At 36.5% G+C, this 21956-nt stretch overlaps 4 protein-coding genes and 1 pseudogene across 5 annotated transcripts; 4 read left to right on the top strand and 1 right to left on the bottom strand.

The window, feature by feature from the left end:
- Positions 1-718: 718 nt before the first annotated feature.
- Positions 719-2067, top strand: LOC147279231 (Calcium-binding EF-hand family protein). Its single transcript, XM_086250611.1, has one exon. It carries the CDS (start codon positions 1304-1306, stop codon positions 1844-1846), a length of 543 nt encoding a protein of 180 aa, XP_086106737.1. The 5' UTR covers positions 719-1303; the 3' UTR covers positions 1847-2067.
- Positions 2068-6902: 4835 nt separating this feature from the next.
- On the top strand, positions 6903-11387 carry LOC147279230 (S-adenosyl-L-methionine-dependent methyltransferases superfamily protein). Its single transcript, XM_086249981.1, has 9 exons — positions 6903-7663; positions 8208-8357; positions 8436-8706; positions 8973-9083; positions 9287-9446; positions 10062-10319; positions 10428-10550; positions 10856-10933; positions 11046-11387. The coding sequence occupies exons 1-9, from the start codon at positions 7022-7024 to the stop codon at positions 11242-11244; spliced, it is 1992 nt and encodes a 663-aa protein (XP_086106107.1). The 5' UTR covers positions 6903-7021; the 3' UTR covers positions 11245-11387.
- Positions 11388-11721: 334 nt separating this feature from the next.
- On the bottom strand, positions 11722-13342 carry LOC147279229 (BTB/POZ domain-containing protein). Its single transcript, XM_086251676.1, has 2 exons — positions 12926-13342; positions 11722-12382 (listed from the first exon to the last, which is right to left on the bottom strand). The coding sequence occupies exons 1-2, from the start codon at positions 13238-13240 to the stop codon at positions 11915-11917; spliced, it is 783 nt and encodes a 260-aa protein (XP_086107802.1). The 5' UTR covers positions 13241-13342; the 3' UTR covers positions 11722-11914.
- An 883-nt stretch (positions 13343-14225) lies between these two features.
- On the top strand, positions 14226-19607 carry LOC147279228 (RING/FYVE/PHD-type zinc finger family protein). 2 transcript variants are annotated; one of them, XM_086251788.1, is made up of 6 exons: positions 14226-14366; positions 14769-15082; positions 16109-16327; positions 16485-16814; positions 17857-17946; positions 18279-19607. In XM_086251788.1, the coding sequence occupies exons 2-6, from the start codon at positions 14834-14836 to the stop codon at positions 19179-19181; spliced, it is 1791 nt and encodes a 596-aa protein (XP_086107914.1). In that variant the 5' UTR covers positions 14226-14366; positions 14769-14833; the 3' UTR covers positions 19182-19607. The 2 variants fall into 2 exon arrangements, with proteins under 2 accessions (XP_086107914.1, XP_086107916.1); XM_086251790.1 differs by having other exon boundaries at positions 14227-14366; positions 14756-15082.
- A 473-nt stretch (positions 19608-20080) lies between these two features.
- LOC147279227 (chalcone synthase-like) lies at positions 20081-20617 on the top strand (annotated as a pseudogene).
- Positions 20618-21956: the final 1339 nt, after the last annotated feature.

Below are 21956 nucleotides of genomic sequence, written 5' to 3'. Positions count from 1 at the left end.
TATTAATTTTCCTCAGAAAATAATTGTCTAACTTCCTTTTTTATTTGGGCGGTCAGTGACTCAGTGAGTGATGTGTTTTTGTGCATATGCAACCAAAGTAACCGACCAAGCACCAACCCAAGTTTTAGTAGTTTGTCTAGTCATTGGGTGTCCTGACCTCTCATATCTACCAGTAGCCATGTGTCCCTCAGTGACGCCAACTGAAAGATAAGCCTTGTTGTCCAAAACAATTGCGCGATACTTTCATCAAATATTCAAAAGAAAAATAATGCGATGAAGCATGATACACGAATACACCCACAAACATCACTCTTTTTACTTTTTTTTTTTTTTTCCTTTTCAAATTATAGATACCGCCTGTTTTTTTGTTCACATTACAAATATATTGTTTTTTTATTTATAATTTTATTTGTGTATTATAAATTTATTAGTTTGTGAGAAAAAAAAAGATATTCATAATACTTTTTGGGTGTATATAGAATCACATTTATGAATTTGTAATGCATGAAATGAGACGCGTTATAGGATACGCATAAATGTTATTAATCATTGAATAAATTCAACAGCTAAGATTTCACATTAAATACTACAACATGTGTTTTAGTAATAGTTCAACGTACTCCACTAAACTATTGATTCAATTTTAAGATTTTGAAGTCAAAATCGTCCACTTATTTTATAACATAAATGAATTAGAAACATCACGTAATTAACGGTGTGACGATCACACCGAAAAATTACCGCAATTCTAATATTGGCTTTGCATGATGATTTTGAGCCTATTCGATGAGCTTCTAGTTTGGAAGTCCAATACTCGACACTTTCATGGCACTGATATCACATCTTAACTATGGTTCCTTGCTTGTACTCTTTCTCATTGCAAAACTTCTAATTTCACTAGCTAGAGATTATTCCTGAGAGGGGAGGAATCTTCTGGCCGGAAGCCCCGCCATTTAAGAAAGAAATTATGGACGAGAGAGAATTCCACTTCTTGGAATTGTTTAAAACCAACAAGTAATGGAATATATTAATTTTTATAACCCCATACGTCTCTTTCAGCACCATAACCACGAAACTTCCTGCAACGCTTGACCAATCTGAGCCACATTATATATGATTACAAAATTTTAATTCATCATCTTCTGTACAACCCATACGGTCCACACCCGTACAAGCATAGCACAAACAGACCAAACTCATATCCACCTATAAATACCACCCAACCCAACCTTTCTAACCATAACAACCAAACCCTATTCATTCAATATACATATAGATGTGCATGTTGTGTTAGTCTCTTTGCATGACAACAATCCACATAATGTCTCCCCTAATCACTAATGACTTGCACCGGATTTTCGAAAAGCTCGACAAGAACGGGGACAAGCTAGTGAGCCTCGAGGAGCTCAACTGGCTCCTCGTGAGAATAGGCGTGCAGTTCAGCCTGCACGAGCTCGAGGCCCTGGTGGGCAAACCGAGCCTCGACTTTAACGAGTTCTTGTTCTTCTACAAGTCCATATCCACGTCACCCCATAAACACAACAAGGATGATATTGGCGGCAGAGGCGGTGTCGATGGTCATGAAGATAGTATTAATGAGGAAGATGATGATGATGAAGATGAGGATGAGAGTGACCTTGTGAAGGCATTCAATGTTTATGACATAAATGGGGACGGCTTCATTTCATGTGAGGAGCTTGAGAGCGTGTTGAGGAGGTTGGGAGTTTTGGAGGAGAATAGCAGCCGAGACTGCAGAAATATGATTCACGTGTACGACACCAACTTGGATGGCCAGCTTGATTTTCAGGAGTTCAAAACCATGATGCTGCACACTACTATTTCTTAATTATTATTCTCATTATATACATCACAAATTTGCGTGCAAGTAATTAATTGCAACTACCATTGGGCGTTTGTGTTGGTCCAATTAATTGTGTATTTATTATTGTGCATAGTGTTTGAGACTATAAATTTCACATGGCCGGTATTTGGTGTTTGAAGCCCTGCATCACAATATATAGGATTTTGATTTTTTTTATTTAATATATTGATTAGTTTTGGATTCAATATTCTAATTTACACACATAGTACGCACTCACTCTTATTTTTGTTAAAAAGGAAAACTAAAACTAATTCATAATTACACACTTTTTCATCAATTCGGGTTAAGTAGGTTTCAGGCTAATTAGTGCTCATAATGCTAGCTTGTTTGATTAGTTGTTCATTTACCGGCTGTATATATATATACAAGCTACGACTACCTGCAGCTTGTTTCACTCTAGCTAGTTTTGAAGGGTCTATGAGTGTATAATTTATTTCGGTTGTTGGATCGAATCCATCAACTTGTAATTTCAACAATTTGAATAATCCACACGTCACCCCTAAGTTCTCCTATTGGATTGGCATGAAAACAAATATAGAAGAAAAAGGCACCTAGAAGGCTAGAACTAAAAGAAAACACAAGATCCAAAATGCATCTTAGCCATTAGCCATATGATTTAAAAAATGATAAACGTACTCATAAATATATAGCGCCTTAAAACAAAACTGGTTAACAAGATATATAAAGTTAATTACTCTTTTGAGCTAATCACATAATGTAATCTCATAATATTAGTCGTTCATAGTTTTAAAACATAAAATATTTATATTGTCAAACTTTAAATATGATTTAATTGGTTTAATTTTTACAATAATGATCTTTAAATTTAATAGGGCCTAAAAAATGATCAATTCATATTATAATTTATACTATGTGATGAGCTCAAAAGAATAATTAGCGCGCTGTAAAACTTCATATGCAACCAATTAGTTGTAGAACGCTCCTCTATATATATATATTATATATCTTCCATGTTAAATAATCATATGTGAGCGCATCACATGCACACTAGCTAGTTAAATGCTAGTCATGGAAGTATTTTAGTCCATAGGTGTTGGTGTGTTTAACCAACAACTATATTCTCAACATATATGAACATACGTATAGTACACTAGTAACTACAGTACACTTTTTAATGATATAGGTGATATGGTCCTATCTAGGCTCCTTGCAGCTCAATAATTAATTGGGCGCGTGGAGATACAATAATGTTGCTAATACGTTGTTGTTTAGTACCACTCCTAGTTAATATATATAGATGCACCGTGCATGATACAGCCCAATACCTACTTATCATTTCTTTATTTGTTCTAACCAATTCAAATTGTCCGTTTTTAATTTGTTAGGGGTAGGAATTAATGGTTGGGTTGGGTCATAATATATATATTTGACGTTTTGTGAGAATATAATGGAAAATTCAAGCAACTTCTAGTAAAGTTCATATCCTAAATATATTATTGGTATTGTCTAAATGGGACTTGACTTCCTCTAGTACCCAAAACTCCCATTTCCCTTGCTGGTTGATTGGTTCCCTCTTGCTTGAATATCACAAACATATGTATGTGGCAATAAACTTGCCTTTTATGGTCCTGCAAGCTGGTGCATGTTTATAGAGAAAGAAATTGTGTGGCTAACATGCTTGCAAATCTTGGGCATTTCGTTGATCTGGGTTTGCATATCCTGGATCACCCTCCTGCTGCGTGTGTTCTTTTGCTGGTTGATGACTATATTGGTCGTTCTAGAGGCCGTTTAGTTAGCTAGTTTTTGTTGTTGTTTTCTGTTTTGGGCCTAAGGCCACCAGTTTACCAAAAAAAATAAAAATAAATAAACTTGCCTTTTAATTCCATAACTTTAATTGGTCACTAATGTATAAAAGACTTTCTGCGCATCCAACTCACACATATTATATAAAACTTAGAGAATTCAATTTAAAATTAATTAATAATAAATAAATAAATTTATGACATTATATATTGTAAATTTGTAATACAGTGTTTTACATTTTAAATATGAAGTACTCTCAAAATATGATGTAAGATCAACCGCAAACAGTGCGTCCCACATCCACTATTTTGAGAATCCGACTTTTCAAATGACCAACTAGTTTGCAAGTAAATGTAAGAACTACTAGGAAGGAACACAGAAAAAAAAGAAAAGAAGGGCAAATACAAATATTAAAGGTCATAAATTAATGTATATATAGCCTAGACTATAATTGCATTAGTCTAAGGTAATGTTCTTGGAAGTTGGAACATTCGGAATAGTGAAGGATTTACTTTGACAATTCAATTATTGAACCCATTAATTAATCTTAAACTTATTCAGATGACCCCAAAGCTATTTCTGACCCATCATATTCATAACGAATACCTAAAAAGTCTGGGGCTTGGAGTAAATTTTATAATCATAATTAAAACAATGTTATTAATTTAAAAAACAACAACAAATAAGTCACATTTTGGCTGATGTGATGACATTCTGGCTGTTTGGAAGTTTACCTTGAAAAAGAAAGTCACATTGACTCGGTACATGGGTAAGCCTTGTACGGTTGGACCATGGTGGGTTACTACGAAATTCCCAAAAATTAAGTTGAAACTCGTCTTTGGTCCAATAACATTTTGGGGATCTATGACTCTATGAAAGCAATATAGCCTTAAAGCTAGTTTATCTTTTTATTATTATTATTTTTTTTAACATCAAGCTAGTTTGTCTTTTAGGCACATAACTAATACATTTAAAACTCGAATATAGTTATGAATTTTGTTAACAAAATATGATTATTATTCTTGTTAATACCTACGATATAGTTGTTAATCTTGTTAACATATTGAGAGTTGTGTTTGAATTAACATGTTATAATTATTAGGTGTGTTAATTCAAATCAATTTTAAATTTTTAATCAATCCGTCTACCCTATTATCTGTACTCATTACTCATATAGTCATATACATTAGATGGGTGGACATTATTTTGATTTGAGTATCCCAACTCACTAAAATATATATTATATTCCAATTGCATTCACACGTGGTGATCAAAGTCCCTATATTTTGCGTTTAATTAAGAGAATATAGTAGTTGGGTGTTCTTTATTGAAAAAGGGCAACGTGGTTCATTACATTCCACCTCAGCAACCATTATAGTTCCCTTGGAAATTGTATCCGAGACCTAGTAATGAGTGATCAATTTTTTCTTATCAAATTCATAGAAACTTTGCCTCTCAGTTTGTACTTACTTTAGTCTTTGAATGCTCTTTCAAGGCAATCCAAGTAATGGATGCCTTTTCTTGTTTCGCACGAAGGGTTTTAAAAAAGGAGACTTTGACATTTCAATTAAATCTAAGCCTAGACTAATAAACTATAGGAAATTGTTTTTGGGATTGTACGGATCATGCGATAATGCTAAGTCATAGAACAATGACGTATATGGTTATATTTGATAATAACTATTTATTTCTTGAATACGTAACATCATTTAATTTGATTGTTATGTTATTTACCGATGTCACATAATATTGAACATTTTTCACAAACCTTTTCTTTGATGAAATCGCTTAATATGTGATACCCAAGACTAGAGAGGCCTCTATGCAATGTCATTTGTGTTGAGTAAGCAAATTCCAATCTTTCCAATAAATTCAAGTTAATATCAATTAGTGCAAGATTATGGATGTGATATTAGAGGTTTATGGGACTGGGCCATAGACTCATAGTTGTCCCAAACCAAAAATCAAATAATTGACTTGATTTGAGCTTTGTTCTTATTTACTCTCCTTTTAGCTGGGCCTGAGCCACCAAATTACAGAGTTGAACTATTTATTATTATTATTTTTTATCTCGAAATGTTGTTGAACTTTTTTTTTTTTTTTTTTTTTCTGTCAACAATAAAACTTGCATTGAAAATAAAAAGATACAAAGCAAGAGTCCAATAAGGAAGGGATTCCATATCCTCAACTCAGAGGGCCAAACTTCATACAAAAGAAAAGTAGAAATGCAAGTCCTAACACCAAACACCATCATAAAAATAGAGCAAAAGAGAAATCTGCCAAACCCAAGGCTCAAGCTTTGGCCCAACCCCTGAAAGATAGCAGCAAAGCCCACAAGAAACAGCAGACCAAACCCTAGATCCAAACACGAGCAACATCACCACTACAAAGATAAACCAGGCAAAAAGCACGAAAACCCCATCATCGCCAGAGAACAACAAACCAAACTGGCTCCCATAATCCACTAGGTAAGCGAAAATTGCTTTTAGAGAGGCAGCTGCAATTTGGTCGAAGATGAAGATTTGGGGGCTGAGTGAGGACTTGGTATGCTGGAAGACATAGTGGATTGCAAGAGAAAACAGAGAAAGTATGAGGCTCAAGGAGGGAATAGGAGATGCAATAGAGGAACTGCTGAATGGGCAGGAGAAAAAGGGGCCAAGGGCTTCAACAAAAGAAACTTCAAAGTAAAAGGAGAATGCAATACCTCCATATCTAAGCATAAAAGGTGAAGAAACTCTCAAACATGGAAGAGACAAAGCTTAAAAGAGATAAGGGAGGAGGCGAGATGAGGGAGACGAGTTAGAGTGGGGAGGAGGAGGAGGAAGGTTTGAGATCTCAAAATGGCAAAGTCTTTTTTTTTTTTTTTTTTAACTTAAACCTTATCAATCGAACCCCACTAGAACAAAAGGAAAAGACATAGTCCCATAGACATATTGTCTAAAGAGGCAGAGAAAGTTCGAAGAGAGACAGAGAGTGAGACAAGTTGCATGACTTTGATGTGGCAGCAAATTCGCAAATTCGCAAAATCGCAATGCAGTTGAGCTGTACGCTAACTAAAACCCAACTAAGTACATCTTACAAGTTAACGAGTAACGACCAATCACATATGATCGAAGTTTCCATTTATAGAAACATTAAAATATTCCTTAAAATTGCAACGTTTTATTACGTCTTAGCGGCACTATTAGTCTATTACTCACATGCTCACATGCCACACACACACTCATATTTCATTTCATTTTAATTAATTTAATTAATTAATTAATATAAAACATATCATCACCGTCATCACTGCCACCTTGAGCTCCGGTTTTGCCCCTTCTCATTTTCCTTCACTTTCCCACTCTTTCCCGAGAAAATCCAATCCAATCAATCATGAAAGCCCTGGCGGCCACCGCCACCGACATCCTAAAGACCCCGACTTTCATCAAAATTACAGCCATTGCCCTCCTCTCCCTCTCCCTCTTCCTACTCGCCAACCACTTCTCCGCCACCTATCCCTCCTTCACCTTCTTCTCCACCACCAACGCCACGTCATCCTCGCTCTCTCCCTCTATAACGTCTCCGTCGCCGGAATCACCTCCGCCTCCACCTCCGGCGTCTCCCCCTCCTCCGCCTCCACCTCCGCCGCCGACGGAGGTGGAGAGGATGGGGATAGTGGACGAGAACGGCGCGATGTCGGAGGAGTTCAAGGTCGGCGAGTTCGACCCGAGTCTGGTCGAGGATTTGAGGAATGTGAGTGGGGGAGAGCAGAGGGTGGAGGATGGGAACGGTAATGGCGGTGGTGGTGGTGGTGGTGTTAGGGTTAGGGTTGAGAAGTATAAGGTGTGTGATCAGAGCATGACTGATTACATACCGTGTTTAGACAATGTGGAGGAGATTAAGAGGTTGAATTCGACTGAGAGAGGGGAAAAGTACGAGAGGCATTGTCCTGGAGAAGGCAAGGGGTTGAATTGCGTGGTGCCGAGGCCGAAAGGTTATCAGATTCGAATACCGTGGCCTCAGAGCAGAGACGAGGTAGTTTGGATTTGAAATCTGTGGAATTTTGGTTTCTGGGTTTGCATGTTACTGTAATACTGTTGCATGTTTGAGCTTGATAGATTTATTATGCAAGTAAATTTCTCCAATTGATATCAACTGTAAAAAACTAAGCTAGGCATGTCAAAACTGGAAGAAGTGAAGTGGTGTCATTATTAGTGTTGAATTTAATTCTCTCACTTATCACTTATCCTGTAGAAATGTGGATCAATGTGAAATGAATTCGCAGTGGTTCTGAGAATTTTTTCGTAATTTAGTTGTGCAAGACTTTGTGTTTTGATTCATGACATTCTCATGTTTTAAAGCTGTATATGCACACTTTCTTTTGATGTTACCTAAACCGGTAACAACTTGCATTTTTCTGGGTCTCTGTTGAAAATACTTGAATATATGTGGCATTGACTTGCTCCTTCCTCCGAAAAAAATCTTTCCTTTTTCTAGTTTTACATGTACAGCATATTACTTTTCACTTGGTTTGAGAAAGAATGAGTGTTCTTTTGGCTGACATGACATATAATAACAGGTGTGGTTCAGTAATGTACCCCATACACGACTTGTTGAAGATAAAGGTGGTCAGAATTGGATAGCGATCAAAAAAGATAAATTCACCTTTCCAGGAGGTGGAACGCAGTTTATTCATGGGGCAGATCAGTACCTGAATCAGATCTCACAGGTTGGCCGCTACCACAATTCTCATTAAGTATTTGCTTATATTCATGATATTGATTACTCTCTCAAATGGAATAAGCAGATGATTCCTGACATTGCATTTGGCCGCAAAACCCGAGTTGCCTTAGATATTGGTTGTGGAGTTGCGAGTTTTGGTGCCTTTTTGATGCAACGGAATGTGACCACTATGTCGATAGCACCGAAAGATGTTCATGAGAACCAGATCCAGTTTGCACTAGAGCGTGGTGTGCCTGCAATGGTGGCAGTATTTGGTACTCACCGCTTGTTGTATCCAAGCCAGGCTTTTGACATGATCCATTGTTCAAGATGTAGAATTAATTGGACCCGTGATGGTAATTCTTCTCTCCCTTGTATGTTGCCTTGATTTTTTAGCTTTAATATCTTCCAACCTTATCATAAGCTAAAGGCTCATTATAGTGGAATCATGTTAAATTAGTGGTCTATCTGAAGTGCCTATCAGTCATTACTCACTAGCTGTTTCTCTGCTTTCTATCTAATGCAGAATAAATAAAATAAATATATGTAAATGCATTTGATACTTATTAACAAAAGCTCTTTGACTCTAAGAATCCTTTTTTCTCTTGATTATGTGATGTAGATGGAATTTTGCTTCTCGAGGCTGACAGGTTGCTGAGAGCAGGAGGATACTTTGTTTGGGCAGCGCAGCCTGTTTATAAACATGAAGAAACCCTACAAGAACAATGGAAAGGTAGCTCATGTAATATTTATTCTAAGTTCATAGCTACCTACTCTATCTTTCTGTACACATCGAAGAGCGTGGCCAGTTCTTTTCTATATCATTCTTTTTCATTAGCATCAGTGCCATCTTCTCTGGTAATTAACAAGAAAGTAGTATTATTATATTCTTATTGTTGAAGCACTCAAATTACTGTTAATTTTATCTATTTACAGAAACGGAGAACCTCACCACTCGTATTTGTTGGGAACTTGTAAAGAAGGAAGGATATATTGCTATATGGCAGAAGCCTTTGAACAACAGCTGCTACCAAAGTCGTGATGCTGGAGTGCAGCCTCCATTATGTGATTCCAATGATGATCCAGACAATGTTAGGTATGTGCTTCAAAATTTAAAGTTCTCTTTGGTTGAGTAGCATCCTTCAAATGTCAATCTGCATCAATTGCATAACTAGTCCGATCCAATGCACTTAGTGCATGACTTGGATGCCATGAAATAATTGGAAGGTAGTCAAACATTGTCTATGCTGTTGAGTCGGACCCTTGTCCTGCAGACTTGGTGAAAGTAATCTTATACATATTTCTTGGGGGTGCAATGCAACCTTATCTTGTGTCTTGAGGCATTAAGAGAGAGCTGATTTAAATTTTCTCTAACCAAAAAGCTTTTGGGATATATAATAAAGATACTGGAGGAGAAGATGTGAACACATGATGATTTATCTAACTTGATTGAGCTTTTCATCAGAAGTAAACACTTAGAATATAACGCACATGCACTTTGAATATAACGTGCATGCATACACACATAACAGAGCTATCAAATTTAACGAGAATCTTGTAAAAGTGGTTTTTCTAGTCTCATTATTGGGTATACCATATGCTCTTTCCAGATTTGACATCTCACAAGAAGATCATGAGGCTTACCTTGCCAGAGTACAAAATGAAGTTGTATATTATAACCAGTGTTAACCCTTAATTATACTTTTTGCAGGTACGTTGGATTAAAGGCATGTATCACTCCATTACCTGAGAATGGTTATGGATCAAATCTTACTGCATGGCCTGCACGTCTTCAAGATCCACCAGACAGGCTCCAGAGCATAAAGTTAGATGCCTACATATCTAGAAAGGAAATCTTCAGGGCAGAGTCAAAGTACTGGCATGAAATATTATTGGGTTATATTGGTGCTTACCATTGGAGAGAGTTGAACTTTAGAAATGTGATGGACATGAGGGCTGGATATGGAGGGTATATCTTGAACTAGTTCTTTCTATCTTGACCATTACATAGACCATAATTTCAAAGTTCTTTTAACTCCAGAAATGAAACAGATGCAAATCATTTTGACCTTGGCAGGTTTGCAGCAGCATTGCATGATCACCAGATTGATTGTTGGGTTATGAACGTTGTTCCTGTTTCTGGTTTCAATACCCTGCCAGTTATATACGACCGTGGACTTATTGGAGTTATGCATGACTGGTATGGGCAATGCACTTTTGCTTTCTGTTTTTGACTCCTCGTTTTTTTTTTCAGTTGCTATGTAGCATATCTTCTAATGCAGTTTATCAACATTACACAAAACTTGGTTTTACATAGTGGATCCTCATTTTTGGATCTTTTTTGAGTAACATTTTAACTTTTGCAATGGATGTTATGAATGCTGCTAGAAAGAAAAGTTACAAAGGTAATAAAAGAAGAAATTTGTGACACTACATCTCTCATGGCTTCTCCTCTTACTAAAAGATGTTGTCCTTGGTCATGATGCTCAAATTTATGTTTCTTAGGTGTGAGCCATTTGACACTTATCCAAGAACATACGACTTATTGCATGCAGCAGGTCTCTTCTCTATTGAGCAAAAGAGGTATAAATTTTGCATTGTTTGTGCCCATTTTAGTTATTTGTAGGTGGACCTTCATGTGATGCCGCAGAGTACACAGATTTTTCATTGTTAAACTATTTGTGTGGGGGAACAGGTGTAATATGTCAACCATCATGCTCGAAATGGATCGAATGCTAAGGCCTGGTGGGCGCGCTTATATACGTGACTCAGTATCTGTAATTGGTCAGCTTCAAGAAATTGCAAGTGCCATTGGATGGGTGCCTGCGCTACATGACACAGGAGAAGGACCCCATGCAAGCTGGAAGATCTTAATTGGTGACAAGCGCTTGTGATCTTGATTGGGTGCAAACAAGCTGATGATGTCTTGTTCTGTAAAAGGGTTGAAGTGTACACGAAATCACACCATTAGAAAGAAGGCACTGCAACTAACTTATTGACAATGTTTTCATTTGTTATGTAATTTGAGGATTAGCTAGCACAATCCCTTAATTTTTGAATTTTTTAAAAATATATCCAAATGCACAGCAATACGTTGGTCAAATGTGCACAAATTGACACTAATACCATGATGTTAAATGACTAGTTTCAAAATCTTTGTTCCTACAATGTGCCTACACACAGGGCATGTTGTCCTTGCCAGAATTTCATTAGCTGTTCAACTAATTTGACAGAGTACCAATCTGCACAAATCAATAACTTAATGACAAATTATGCTACCATATGCAGTCCACCTTTACTAAAAGCCAGCTCAAATTATGCCACTAGGAGGAATAAGATTCTCTGCAATCATGATTAACAAAGGCCCCAAAATGCTCATTGAGAAACAATAGCAATATGCATCCAATTTATGCACCATATGCTACCACAAAATTTTACCACTTGATATTTGTAACTTCATTAGTTCATCTACACCAAATGTACATGGAAAAGGAACACTGATTAAGAAAAAATCCTTGCTTCAAGACACCATAACAAGAAATCTATCACCATCACTGCACTTGCCTATGTCTTCACGGAAGGATCTTTCTGAGCTGCAGTGTTAACCTGTTTGGAGAGGTAAGCTTCGTAGATTTCCACTACGAGTCGTGGATCTTTCTCCACCAGCTCCGTGTACTCCTCCCGCATAGTAAGCTTGTCCATGTTGTCCGTGATCAATGTCAAGGCTGAGTTGATGATATGATTGGCATTATGCTGGTGCGCAAAGGTGTAGCTCATAACTGAATTGTCCCAGTTCAGCTTGGAGACCAAGAACTTCTCGCAATAGTCCTTAAGATGCTGCACCTGGTATTTTTCAGCCAGTACTAGGAGGTCACAGGCCATGTGCTCGTCAAGGCATACCTCAGCTGTGTACAGGTAGTTGACAAAGGCACGAAGGGCATCATAGGACACATCACCAATCTTAATGGTGCCACTCAGGCTTTCTTTCATCTCATTCTCAAGCATGGCTCTGAACACTGGAGAACGGCTCGCCTGATTTAGTGTCGAAATGTTCAAAAGAAGTTCAAAGACATGAACAAAAAGAGAACAAAAATTCCCAGGAACAAGTTTATAGAATAAAACAAGTCTTGTGTAATGCCTAAGTATAAGATTAGATAACAGCCAGGAATGAGACATTAGAACAATATTTCAATCTGAAAATAAGACAAGTAAATGGCCAAACCAAATTAACTCGGTCATCATGAAAAAAAACCAAAATTGACCAAAATACTTAGAATTCTTGAAAAGGGTAAGACTTTTCAGGGAAAACAAAATAGTAAAAGTAGGAACTTGAATGTACATTTCTAGCAAAACACACAGTGACACACACAAGTTAACAATCACATTAAGGTACTAGCAATGCCTTTGTTCCTGAGTCCCTGTTATTTTCCAGCAATTTGTAAGCATGCTACATTCATTCAGACAAAACATCAAACACAACATGCACAAACTCGAAGAAAACTACACCCACAAACGTTTAACAAAACAGAGGGTTTTCACTGATCAATCAAGCAACTTGGGCAAATGGGTACTGACCAAAACGGCCTTATGGGCCGGAACGGGCACAGGGGTGGCGACGGAGGCATCCTCGGAGGCAACCAAAACGACGTCGGAAAAGTAAGTGGATTGGGACCTGGTGGTGGGGTAGTGGGTGACGTCAATGGAGGGGGACCAGAACCTGAGGAAGGCGACCTTGGCCTTGAGGTCGTCGATCTGGCGCTTGAGCTCCTCCTCGGTCTCGTTGGCCTCCTCGTAGCACTCCTTGCACGTGCCGGCGTCACGTGCCTCGTATTCCTCCTCGCAAGATATGCACTTCATCTTGCTTGCTGCTCCTCCGCTTGTCCTCGACATTTTTCACTGCACTGCCACTCACTCCAAGCACTGTGTGTGTGAATTGTGATGGGCCCGATGGCTTCCTTTTTAGTTTTTTGTGAACTTACAAAGCTGATCCCCTGTGAATTTCAATTCCGAATATAATACAAAAGTTTGATTATAGACTTTATAGACTCTTAATGAAGAAGAAAATTAGAAAACCAAATACAAAATTAGTTAGGTGTATTGTATATGAATTTTAAAAGATTTTTGTTGAGTTTAAAAGTTTTGTATTTAATTAAGATTTTTAAAGACTTAAAAAAAGTTTGTAAAAATCTATGTGAATTTAAGTACGAATTTTAAGAAGTTTCTAAAAATTAAAGGTATTCAATTAAGACTTTTAAAGACTTTAAAAAAGTCTCTGTGTATGAGATTCATTTAATGATAAATTTTTAAAAATTTTGAAAAACTTTTATGTGTATTTCAAAGTCATTATAAATTTAATATTTTTTCTATCGACTTTTAAGAATTTTTATAAACTCTGTAAATTTTACAAAATTCTATAACTAAAAAAAGTCTAAAAAAATTATATATATACACTACACCCCTTAGTCTTATAGTCAATGACAAATCAATGAGTACCTTAAAATCACCTTCGTTGAAAAGGGAGGAAATTTGAAGTCAATTGGCCCATATAAGTCCTTGATCAAGATTATGTGCTTCAACCTTAACACCAGAAGCATAACCAATAAGCATAACGGTGTGATTTTTTGCACTGTTTATTTGTCTAATAGACTGTTTTTTGATGATAAATAAATAAGTGGGAGCATTATCCTTACTTTTTTTTTTTTTTTTTTTTTTGAGAGAGCATTTGGGGAGCCACGCATAGAAATATCCCTAAACCAAATTTCCAATGGGCGCCTCTTTCATGCAACGACAAGTCGTTGTGATGAGCAAACTACGTCGTTTTACGTTTTTAATGATACACAATCAGAGTCTCGGCGCTCACTGCGTTTGTGAAAATTTAAAAATTCCCAGATAAGAGTAGAGAGTTTTTACTCTAGTCTCATCTTTACTGAACAAGGTCCCTCTACAACCACCACAACCCGCTCCTCAAGATTCTAGGGTTTCGATTCTTTTTTGGGGCTCCAACTTATTCTCTCAGGTCAGCTTTGCTCTTTCTCACTCTCTCTCTTCCACTTTTTCAATTACTTGCAAAAAATTTGTTCTTGTTGTGTTCTGTTTGGTTCCCGAGAAAATGCATGTACTGAAAATGAAACCCAAGTCTTGAATCTTGAATTCTCATCGTGTCCGACCTAGGCAACGTGTTTATGTCTCACAAGGGAATCAGAGGCTTCTGGTTGGGCTTAGCTTAGTTGAATTTTACGTTTCTTGAAGATAACTAAAGCAACTGAAACCCAAGAGTTTAAAGTTTCATACTTTACTCGTTTTCCCCCATTTTCTCGGCTACCGAACAATGGGGATTTTGCTATGGCTGTGGATGTTTTCTAGTCTGTTTTGTTGGTTTTCTGAGAATTTGCTTAGTGCTAAAAGGATTGGAACGTAGGTTGCTGCTGTGGAACCCTAATTTTCGCACTGTGAAGTTTGAGAAAATTTGGGTTTTCTTTTGTAATGGGAGTTGAAGAAGGAAAAAGCAATGGCGGCAATAGTACAGAATGCACTAAGTCTGCTCAATGCTTGAAGAGTGAAGCCAATGGTTCTGAATTTGGGATTTCTGTTGACATTGCCAAAGGCAGCTCAGGCGAAAATGAGGGAATTCGGACTTACAAGAGGCGGAGGTATGCGAGGTCAAGTTGGGAGAGCAGATCACAGGAAGATGGGAGAGCTTGTGTGGAGTCTTCAAGTCAGTCAGCTGACCAGGTGCTCTCTCTATCCCTCTGCCTAAATATGTATGCAAGTTGACAAAAACCAAATTCTCCATTTTATCATCCAATTTGCAAAGCAGGTTTGCAATGTTCTATATTGTGCATGTCCCTTGTACTGTGTTTGGGTTGAGTTTCAACGTTTAATTTTGAGTTGTGGTAGAAAAACAGTTGAGCAATGGTAAGCTGTTTTAACTTTAGACAGAACAATCAGCTTGTAAGCAGTACCATTAATAAAAAAATTGTAACAAAGCTCATCAATTTTGGATGCATAATGAGTTTAAAGCTTGGTTTATAAACCAGAACAATGAAGATTTGGGGAGGACATAAAATAAGGTCGGAAATGTAAACAACATAACTTAAGCGTCATTACTTCTTTTCTCATTAATGCATTTGAGAGTTCATTAGGGTATATAGAGTCGCTTTGATAGTAGGAAAATGAAAGAGGTTTGTTTTGCATGGATAAGTGTGAAAGGGAATTGATCGATTGCAAATTGAATTGTTGTGCTGTATTAAGGGGTCAATCATTTTACTTGAAGATTTGAAAATTTTGGTTAGAAACTTGAACAATGTATGAACATGCTTCCCTGGTCACAAATACCTTGCTTGTTTGTTCATACTAGAACAAATATGTTATCTCTCCCCCCTCCCCTCCCATTTGATATTTTTGAAAATGAATGATTGAATGTTTTAAGCTCCATTGGTGGAGTTGATACTGTTGGTACTTGTTGAACCAATAACTACATCAGTAGGTACTGCTTATCATAATGATGATGAGCTCAGATTTAGGTGTTCGGATATTGGTGCTTCAAAGTATGGCTAACTTAGCTATAATGAGCTACATATGTTATGCTATCTACCTCATTGTGCTTGATTGAATTGATAAAAGATATTTTCCCATAAAAAAAAAAACCGTATTGATAAAAGATACATATCTTCTTTCTCCATCCCTTCCATCCTCATATTTCTATTTAATGGTACTTTCTGGTCCTTGTTTTTCTCATCAAGCTATGATTTCTTGCAGCGTCGAAAGGAACCAGTGGGCACAGATATACACAATAACTCTTGTGGGAAAGTTCATCTTCGAATGGATAGTTCAAATGGTTGCTCTGAGAGACACTGGAGAAATGCCATACTGGAGCACATGTGCAAGTCACTAGGTGATGATAAAGGTGGTGTACAAGTGTGCATCCGAGAAGCACTTGCGCATTTTGGAGAGGTTGATCATACAGCAAGAGTTAAGGTTTGTGCTGCAACCAAGAGTCCATGTGTTCCAGAGATGATCGTTGATTTATAGCCATTCCTGTTTTTATATTGTATTATAACTTTTTGGTTTTAAGAAAGCTTGATTTTTAAGTCATTTTTTGTTATTTCCATGTTGTGTTTTTTTTTTTTCTCAGGAATCTGGTGATCATGATGAGGATAGGCGCAAATACTTGTCAACATGCTCGATCTTGGGTGGACCTCAGAATGCAGCCAGTGGGCATGTGGGTGTTATATCTAATGGATCTTCAAACAAGTCAAACCATCATACAATCACTGCTATGTGTCAACATGCTTTTTTTAATATTTTAGTTTCGGAAAAGTTTGCCTCACTGTGCAAATTGTTGTTGGAAAATTTTCAAGGAATCAACGCTGACAGAATTTTTGATCTTAATCTCATAAACTCAAGGATGAAAAAGGGAGATTATGAACATTCACCCACTCTCTTCTCAACTGATATGCAACAGGCAAGTTGGATATTTTTATGTTAAATTGTAGTAATCGTGATGTTATCATTAAAAATTATTGATTGAATGTCTAGAATTTGCAGCTTTTGCTTAGTATCAATGATGTGGATGTGATAAGAATGTGATGTCAAGATTTTAATGTGAGTATTGTGTTAATCATTGCAAAGCATGTTTTTGTACGTTTGAAAACTTTTAAAAAAGATGTTACTTCATGTGGAATATTATTTGGGAATGATTATGATTAGCTTATTGTCAGAATGCTCTTCATTGTCATGTTGATGGAATGAGCTTTACTGTGCTACTAATATATCTGTTAAAAATCCTTTTTGGGAAAACACTCATTAACTATACATTAATTAAAAAGGTGACTTTGTAATGAAAAGATTGGGAGGTATGAAAAATTTTCTCTCATCGTACCAAACCTATTTATGAATGAAAAAAGATTATCTAAATGTTATACAGTACCAGAGAACTATGCTACAAGCAATGTTTGGATATACTTTGGAAAATCATAGCATATGAATGTTCCCCGATATTGTGTAAGGCTGTAGGCTTTTGGACTTTACAGTCATACTTTTAATTTCATGGAAACATTTTTCTGGTTTTAAAAGTTTATTGGCTATACAATGTAAATGTGTGATATTGAGGCATGGGTACCTGAACACAGGTGAATGCTGAGGCTGCTTTCCTGGTGAATGAAAGAATGCTATTTAGTATATATTATTTATTTTTCTGATGCTTGATATGTGATATATGGTTATCATTGTGTCTGTTGTTTTTCTTTTTGGCATGTATGTGCATTTGAGTGGTATACACTTTGATCGCTCTCCCACCTGTTTCACTCATTATTCATTAGTCTGTACTGTCTTATCATATTCTGTCTTTGTTTTAGATACACTGCAAGATGTGTTCCCTGGCCAATACAATTTTATTTCTATGTTGTTTGGCATTGGTCAATTGGAATATGTAATACAAGGAACTCTAGAGTGAGGCTATAATTATATTTATGTAAAAGTCCATGAAGCTGATATTATTTTTTCAGGTATGGAGAAAGCTTCAAGGGATTGGCACTGAATTGATTTCTCTTGCAAAAGGCCTCTCGGACGTGTCAAGGACTCCTTGCATTGAACAGGTTAGATGATTCAGTTGAAGATATTGCTGTCCAGGACTGAAGATTTATTTGAATGAAAATCTATTGCCTCTAAAAATAACTGTGTTGTATTTTCACTTTATGCGTATAAAGTTATAGCTTAGTTGTAAGCCTGTTCTCTCAACAAATTATTTTAGCTGTCATCCCAGGTGGGATGTTCAGTCCAAAACACATTTAAAGGTGGAAAAAATGAGGTCAAAGAGTTCTCTAATTTTAAGGGATTGATTATATGCATCACAGTTGTCAAGCTTATGATTCTTTATTAAGGGATTGATGGTTCTGGGAATATACTAAATTTTGCTACTTTAAAACAGTATACCTTGGAATCTGATTCTGACACGAAGCTGGAGCAAACGGAGGATTGCAGTGTGTACGGAGTATGCAATTGCAGGCGCTGCGGGCACAAGGCAGATGGGAGAGATTGTCTGGTATGCGATTCATGTGAGGAGATGTACCATGTGTCCTGCATTGAGCCTGCTGTCAAGGAGATTCCTCCAAAAAGTTGGTATTGTGTGAGTTGCACTGCAAAGGGTATTGGATCGCCCCATGAGAATTGTGTAGTGTGTGAGAGGCTGAATGTGTCCAAGACTCTAGTTGATGGAGTTGGGGATGAAAGTGTTCCTACTAATGAAGAAACAGTCAATGAGTTGGGAGAGAATTCAAATTGGAGCACAGATGATGGAATTCAACTATCGAGTGAGAGCGTAGACCCAGACCTTTGCAAAATTTGTGGAGTTGAGGTAGACAATGGTGAGATGTTGAGGGTATGTGGTCATCCATACTGCCTCAACAAATACTACCATGTGAGGTGTCTGACAGATAAGCAGTTAAGAGTGTATGGTCCCCGTTGGTACTGCTATTCTTGTCTATGCAGAGCTTGTCTCACTGATCAAGACGATGATAAGATTGTTCTTTGTGATGGCTGCGATCATGCGTTCCACATTTATTGCATGGAACCACCACACACTTCCATTCCAGAAGGGAAATGGTTTTGCAGAAAATGTGATGCAGCAATTCAGGCAATACGCAGGGCAAAAGAGGCTTATGAAAAAAATAAAAAGAACGAGACAAAGAAAGGTGAAGGATCAAGGAATTGGAATGAAAAAGGTGATGACGAGGTACCAGAACAAGGTAGAGGGGGAATGGAGGTGCTTCTATATGCAGTCAATACTCTTGATCATGAAGAGGATATGGCTGCTACTAAGATGAAGAGTTAAAAAGAACAAGACATTTTCAGGACTGACATGTTTTCTGTGAGTAACGATTTTGATTTTGTAAGTGAATCACTCATGGCTAAGAACTTCTGTTTCGCCGCATTGTTTGGGGTCTTTTGAGGGGGGTTTTTTCGTAGATTGTAAACTGTTAGATTCTGCTGACTTTTGGATACACAACTCAGCTAAAGACATGATTCTAAAGGCTGTATAGTTTGGTCCTTGCGAAAGTGCACAGTTTGAGGAAACACGACGGCAGTTCGGTAAAATGACCATTTGACAGCCACCTTTGAACAAATTGGTGGTTTGTACTATGTAAGTACTTACTGTTGAAGGAGTATCAGGAAGTAATTCTCCTCACCGATGTTGTAAAACGAAAAGAGTTTATCAAATTCCGATATAGCCAATGAAACATTTTCACCTTCTTAATCATATCCTTCCTGTCTTGTTTTTTATTGTGCATATGCTTTGATTAATGTTGTTGCAACTTTTGCGTATTCTTTTCTATCCTTTTCATTATGTTGAATATGCTTGTTTCTTAGATTATTAGAGCATAGAGATCGAGGTGATACACAATGTGGTAACATGGTTTTCCTAGCATTACTCTTTAAAGAATATCCCAATGAAAGTTGACTATATGCATATCTATATAATAATGTGATAAAGAGATATTTTTAAGACATCGAAAGTCTAATTTTATTTTGATCTAGACATTGAAAGTCTAATAAAGCAATTAAAAAAATGAAACAAGAATCAAATATTTTAAGGATTCCCCTCCGTTGCTTTCGATCTGTCCAAAACATATACATACATAGACCTGTGTATATATGTATAATAAAGGCTATATAACCAATGGGCTGGCTTCATTTCTTTGCAAGCTTCAAAGTGTCCTAGGCTTTCAACCAATGGCGTCTGTAGTTAAGATTGAGGATGAGGCTGCTGAAAAATGAGCAACAATACTGGCGATTGGCACCGCAAATCCAGCCAACTGTATATACCAACAAGAATATCCTGATTTCTACTTCCGAGTCACCAACAGCGACCACATGACTCAATTAAAACACAAATTCAAGCGCATCTGTAAGTGCTCTTTTCTTTCTGTATATATATATGTATAAGGTCGACTGCTGCATGCATGCATGAAATTAATTGTCATATTCATGAATGATTAACAGGTGAAAAATCAAAAACAAGGAAGCCTACACCTAACAGAGGACATCCTAAAAGCGAACCCAAACATATGCAGCTACAACGTCCCTTCATTCGACACCTGGCAAGAGCTGCTGATTCTAGAGGTACCCAAACTGGGCAAACAAGCAGCACTGAAAGCCATCCAAGAATGGGGCCAACCCATCTCCAAAATCACCCACCTCATCTTCTGCACCACCTCCGGCATCGACATGCCCGGCGCCGACTTCCATGTGACACACATGAATATGTAACATTAGCAAATTATTGATAACCAACTAATGATAACAACAGTTCAAGATATGATTTTTGTTTTGTGTTAATTTGCACACTAAACTTTTATTTTGTGTAAAAGTGACTTATTCTGCATGTCTGTTAACAGTTTAGGTGCAGGTATATTATGAATGAGGTAGCTTCCAATGCGGTGGCATCAAATGATTTGAATAATTTATTTGTAGATCAATTCTAAGTTTTAAGGAATATCTTTATAAATAATTAGTTAAATCATAAATCCTTTAACTATTTGACTATAATCACTGGAAAAATAATAATTGACATATTATTACATTACATCATAGGGTAGCTCCAAGCCTCCAACAATAATTTCAACAAATTTTGAATTTGTGGACATAAAATGCCTACATGAATTAACAAAATAAAAATATACAAAAAAAGAAATCACAACTTATCAGGGATCTCTTAAGCGTTGAATAAATTAAAAAAGTAATTCTCGATCAGATATAATATTAATTATTAACATTGCCACTTTTTTTTAATTTGGACATCCAAACTGTCCCTTGATCAACTAAACTGAACATGTTTAGTAGCACAAATCAAACTTTTTGTTATTGATAAACATAAACTAAACACTAATCCATCTAAACAAATCTATTTACATGTTAATCTCATCCTAATCACATTGGTTGAGTTGCGCAAAGAGTTAGTGAGCGCTTCTTTTTTGTGGTTGTGGACAGTACTAGCTGTTAGGGATCCCAACTTTTTTTTCTCAATTTTTTTTTTCCCAACTTACATGACATTCATACATTTAACACTAAAATATAAAAAATAAAACCTAAAAAAGAAAAGGAAGTACTTTATCCAATAAAGTAATAACACATAAGGTAGGAAATAAATGTTAGAAAAAAAAAGTTAGGATCCTTAGTACTACTATTTTAGTTTTTTGGGTGATTTCGATATTAATCCATTAGATTGCATTTTTTTAGAGTCTAACACTATTACTTTTTTTAATAATTAAAGCTCATATTTAAAATCATGTTTCACGTAGGATAACAATATTCCATTAGAATTCTACTATTTACAAATTATGCCATTATGTAATTAATATTTGTTTTCAAATTGTGTCACTCCTTAATTGCCATTAATTCTCCAATTTTCCTAGAAAATGAATCCTCTAAAATTCATTAAAACACTTAATTTAAGGCGTGTGATATATATATATATATATATATATAATTGAGTCAAATAAAGAACCTACAACTAAAAATTGTTTGTAGGCTCATTATAATGTAAGTGTTTTAATTCATATAGGTTCATTAATTTGTCTAGGTCATTATTACTAAAAAAACTAGTAGG

The sequence above is a fragment of the Dryas octopetala genome, chromosome 7, assembly GCF_963921425.1.
Source record: "Dryas octopetala chromosome 7, drDryOcto1.1, whole genome shotgun sequence".
NCBI lineage: Eukaryota > Viridiplantae > Streptophyta > Magnoliopsida > Rosales > Rosaceae > Dryas > Dryas octopetala.
The sequence above is the reverse complement of the archived record's forward strand: the minus strand, read 5'-3'. Positions and strand labels throughout refer to the sequence as shown.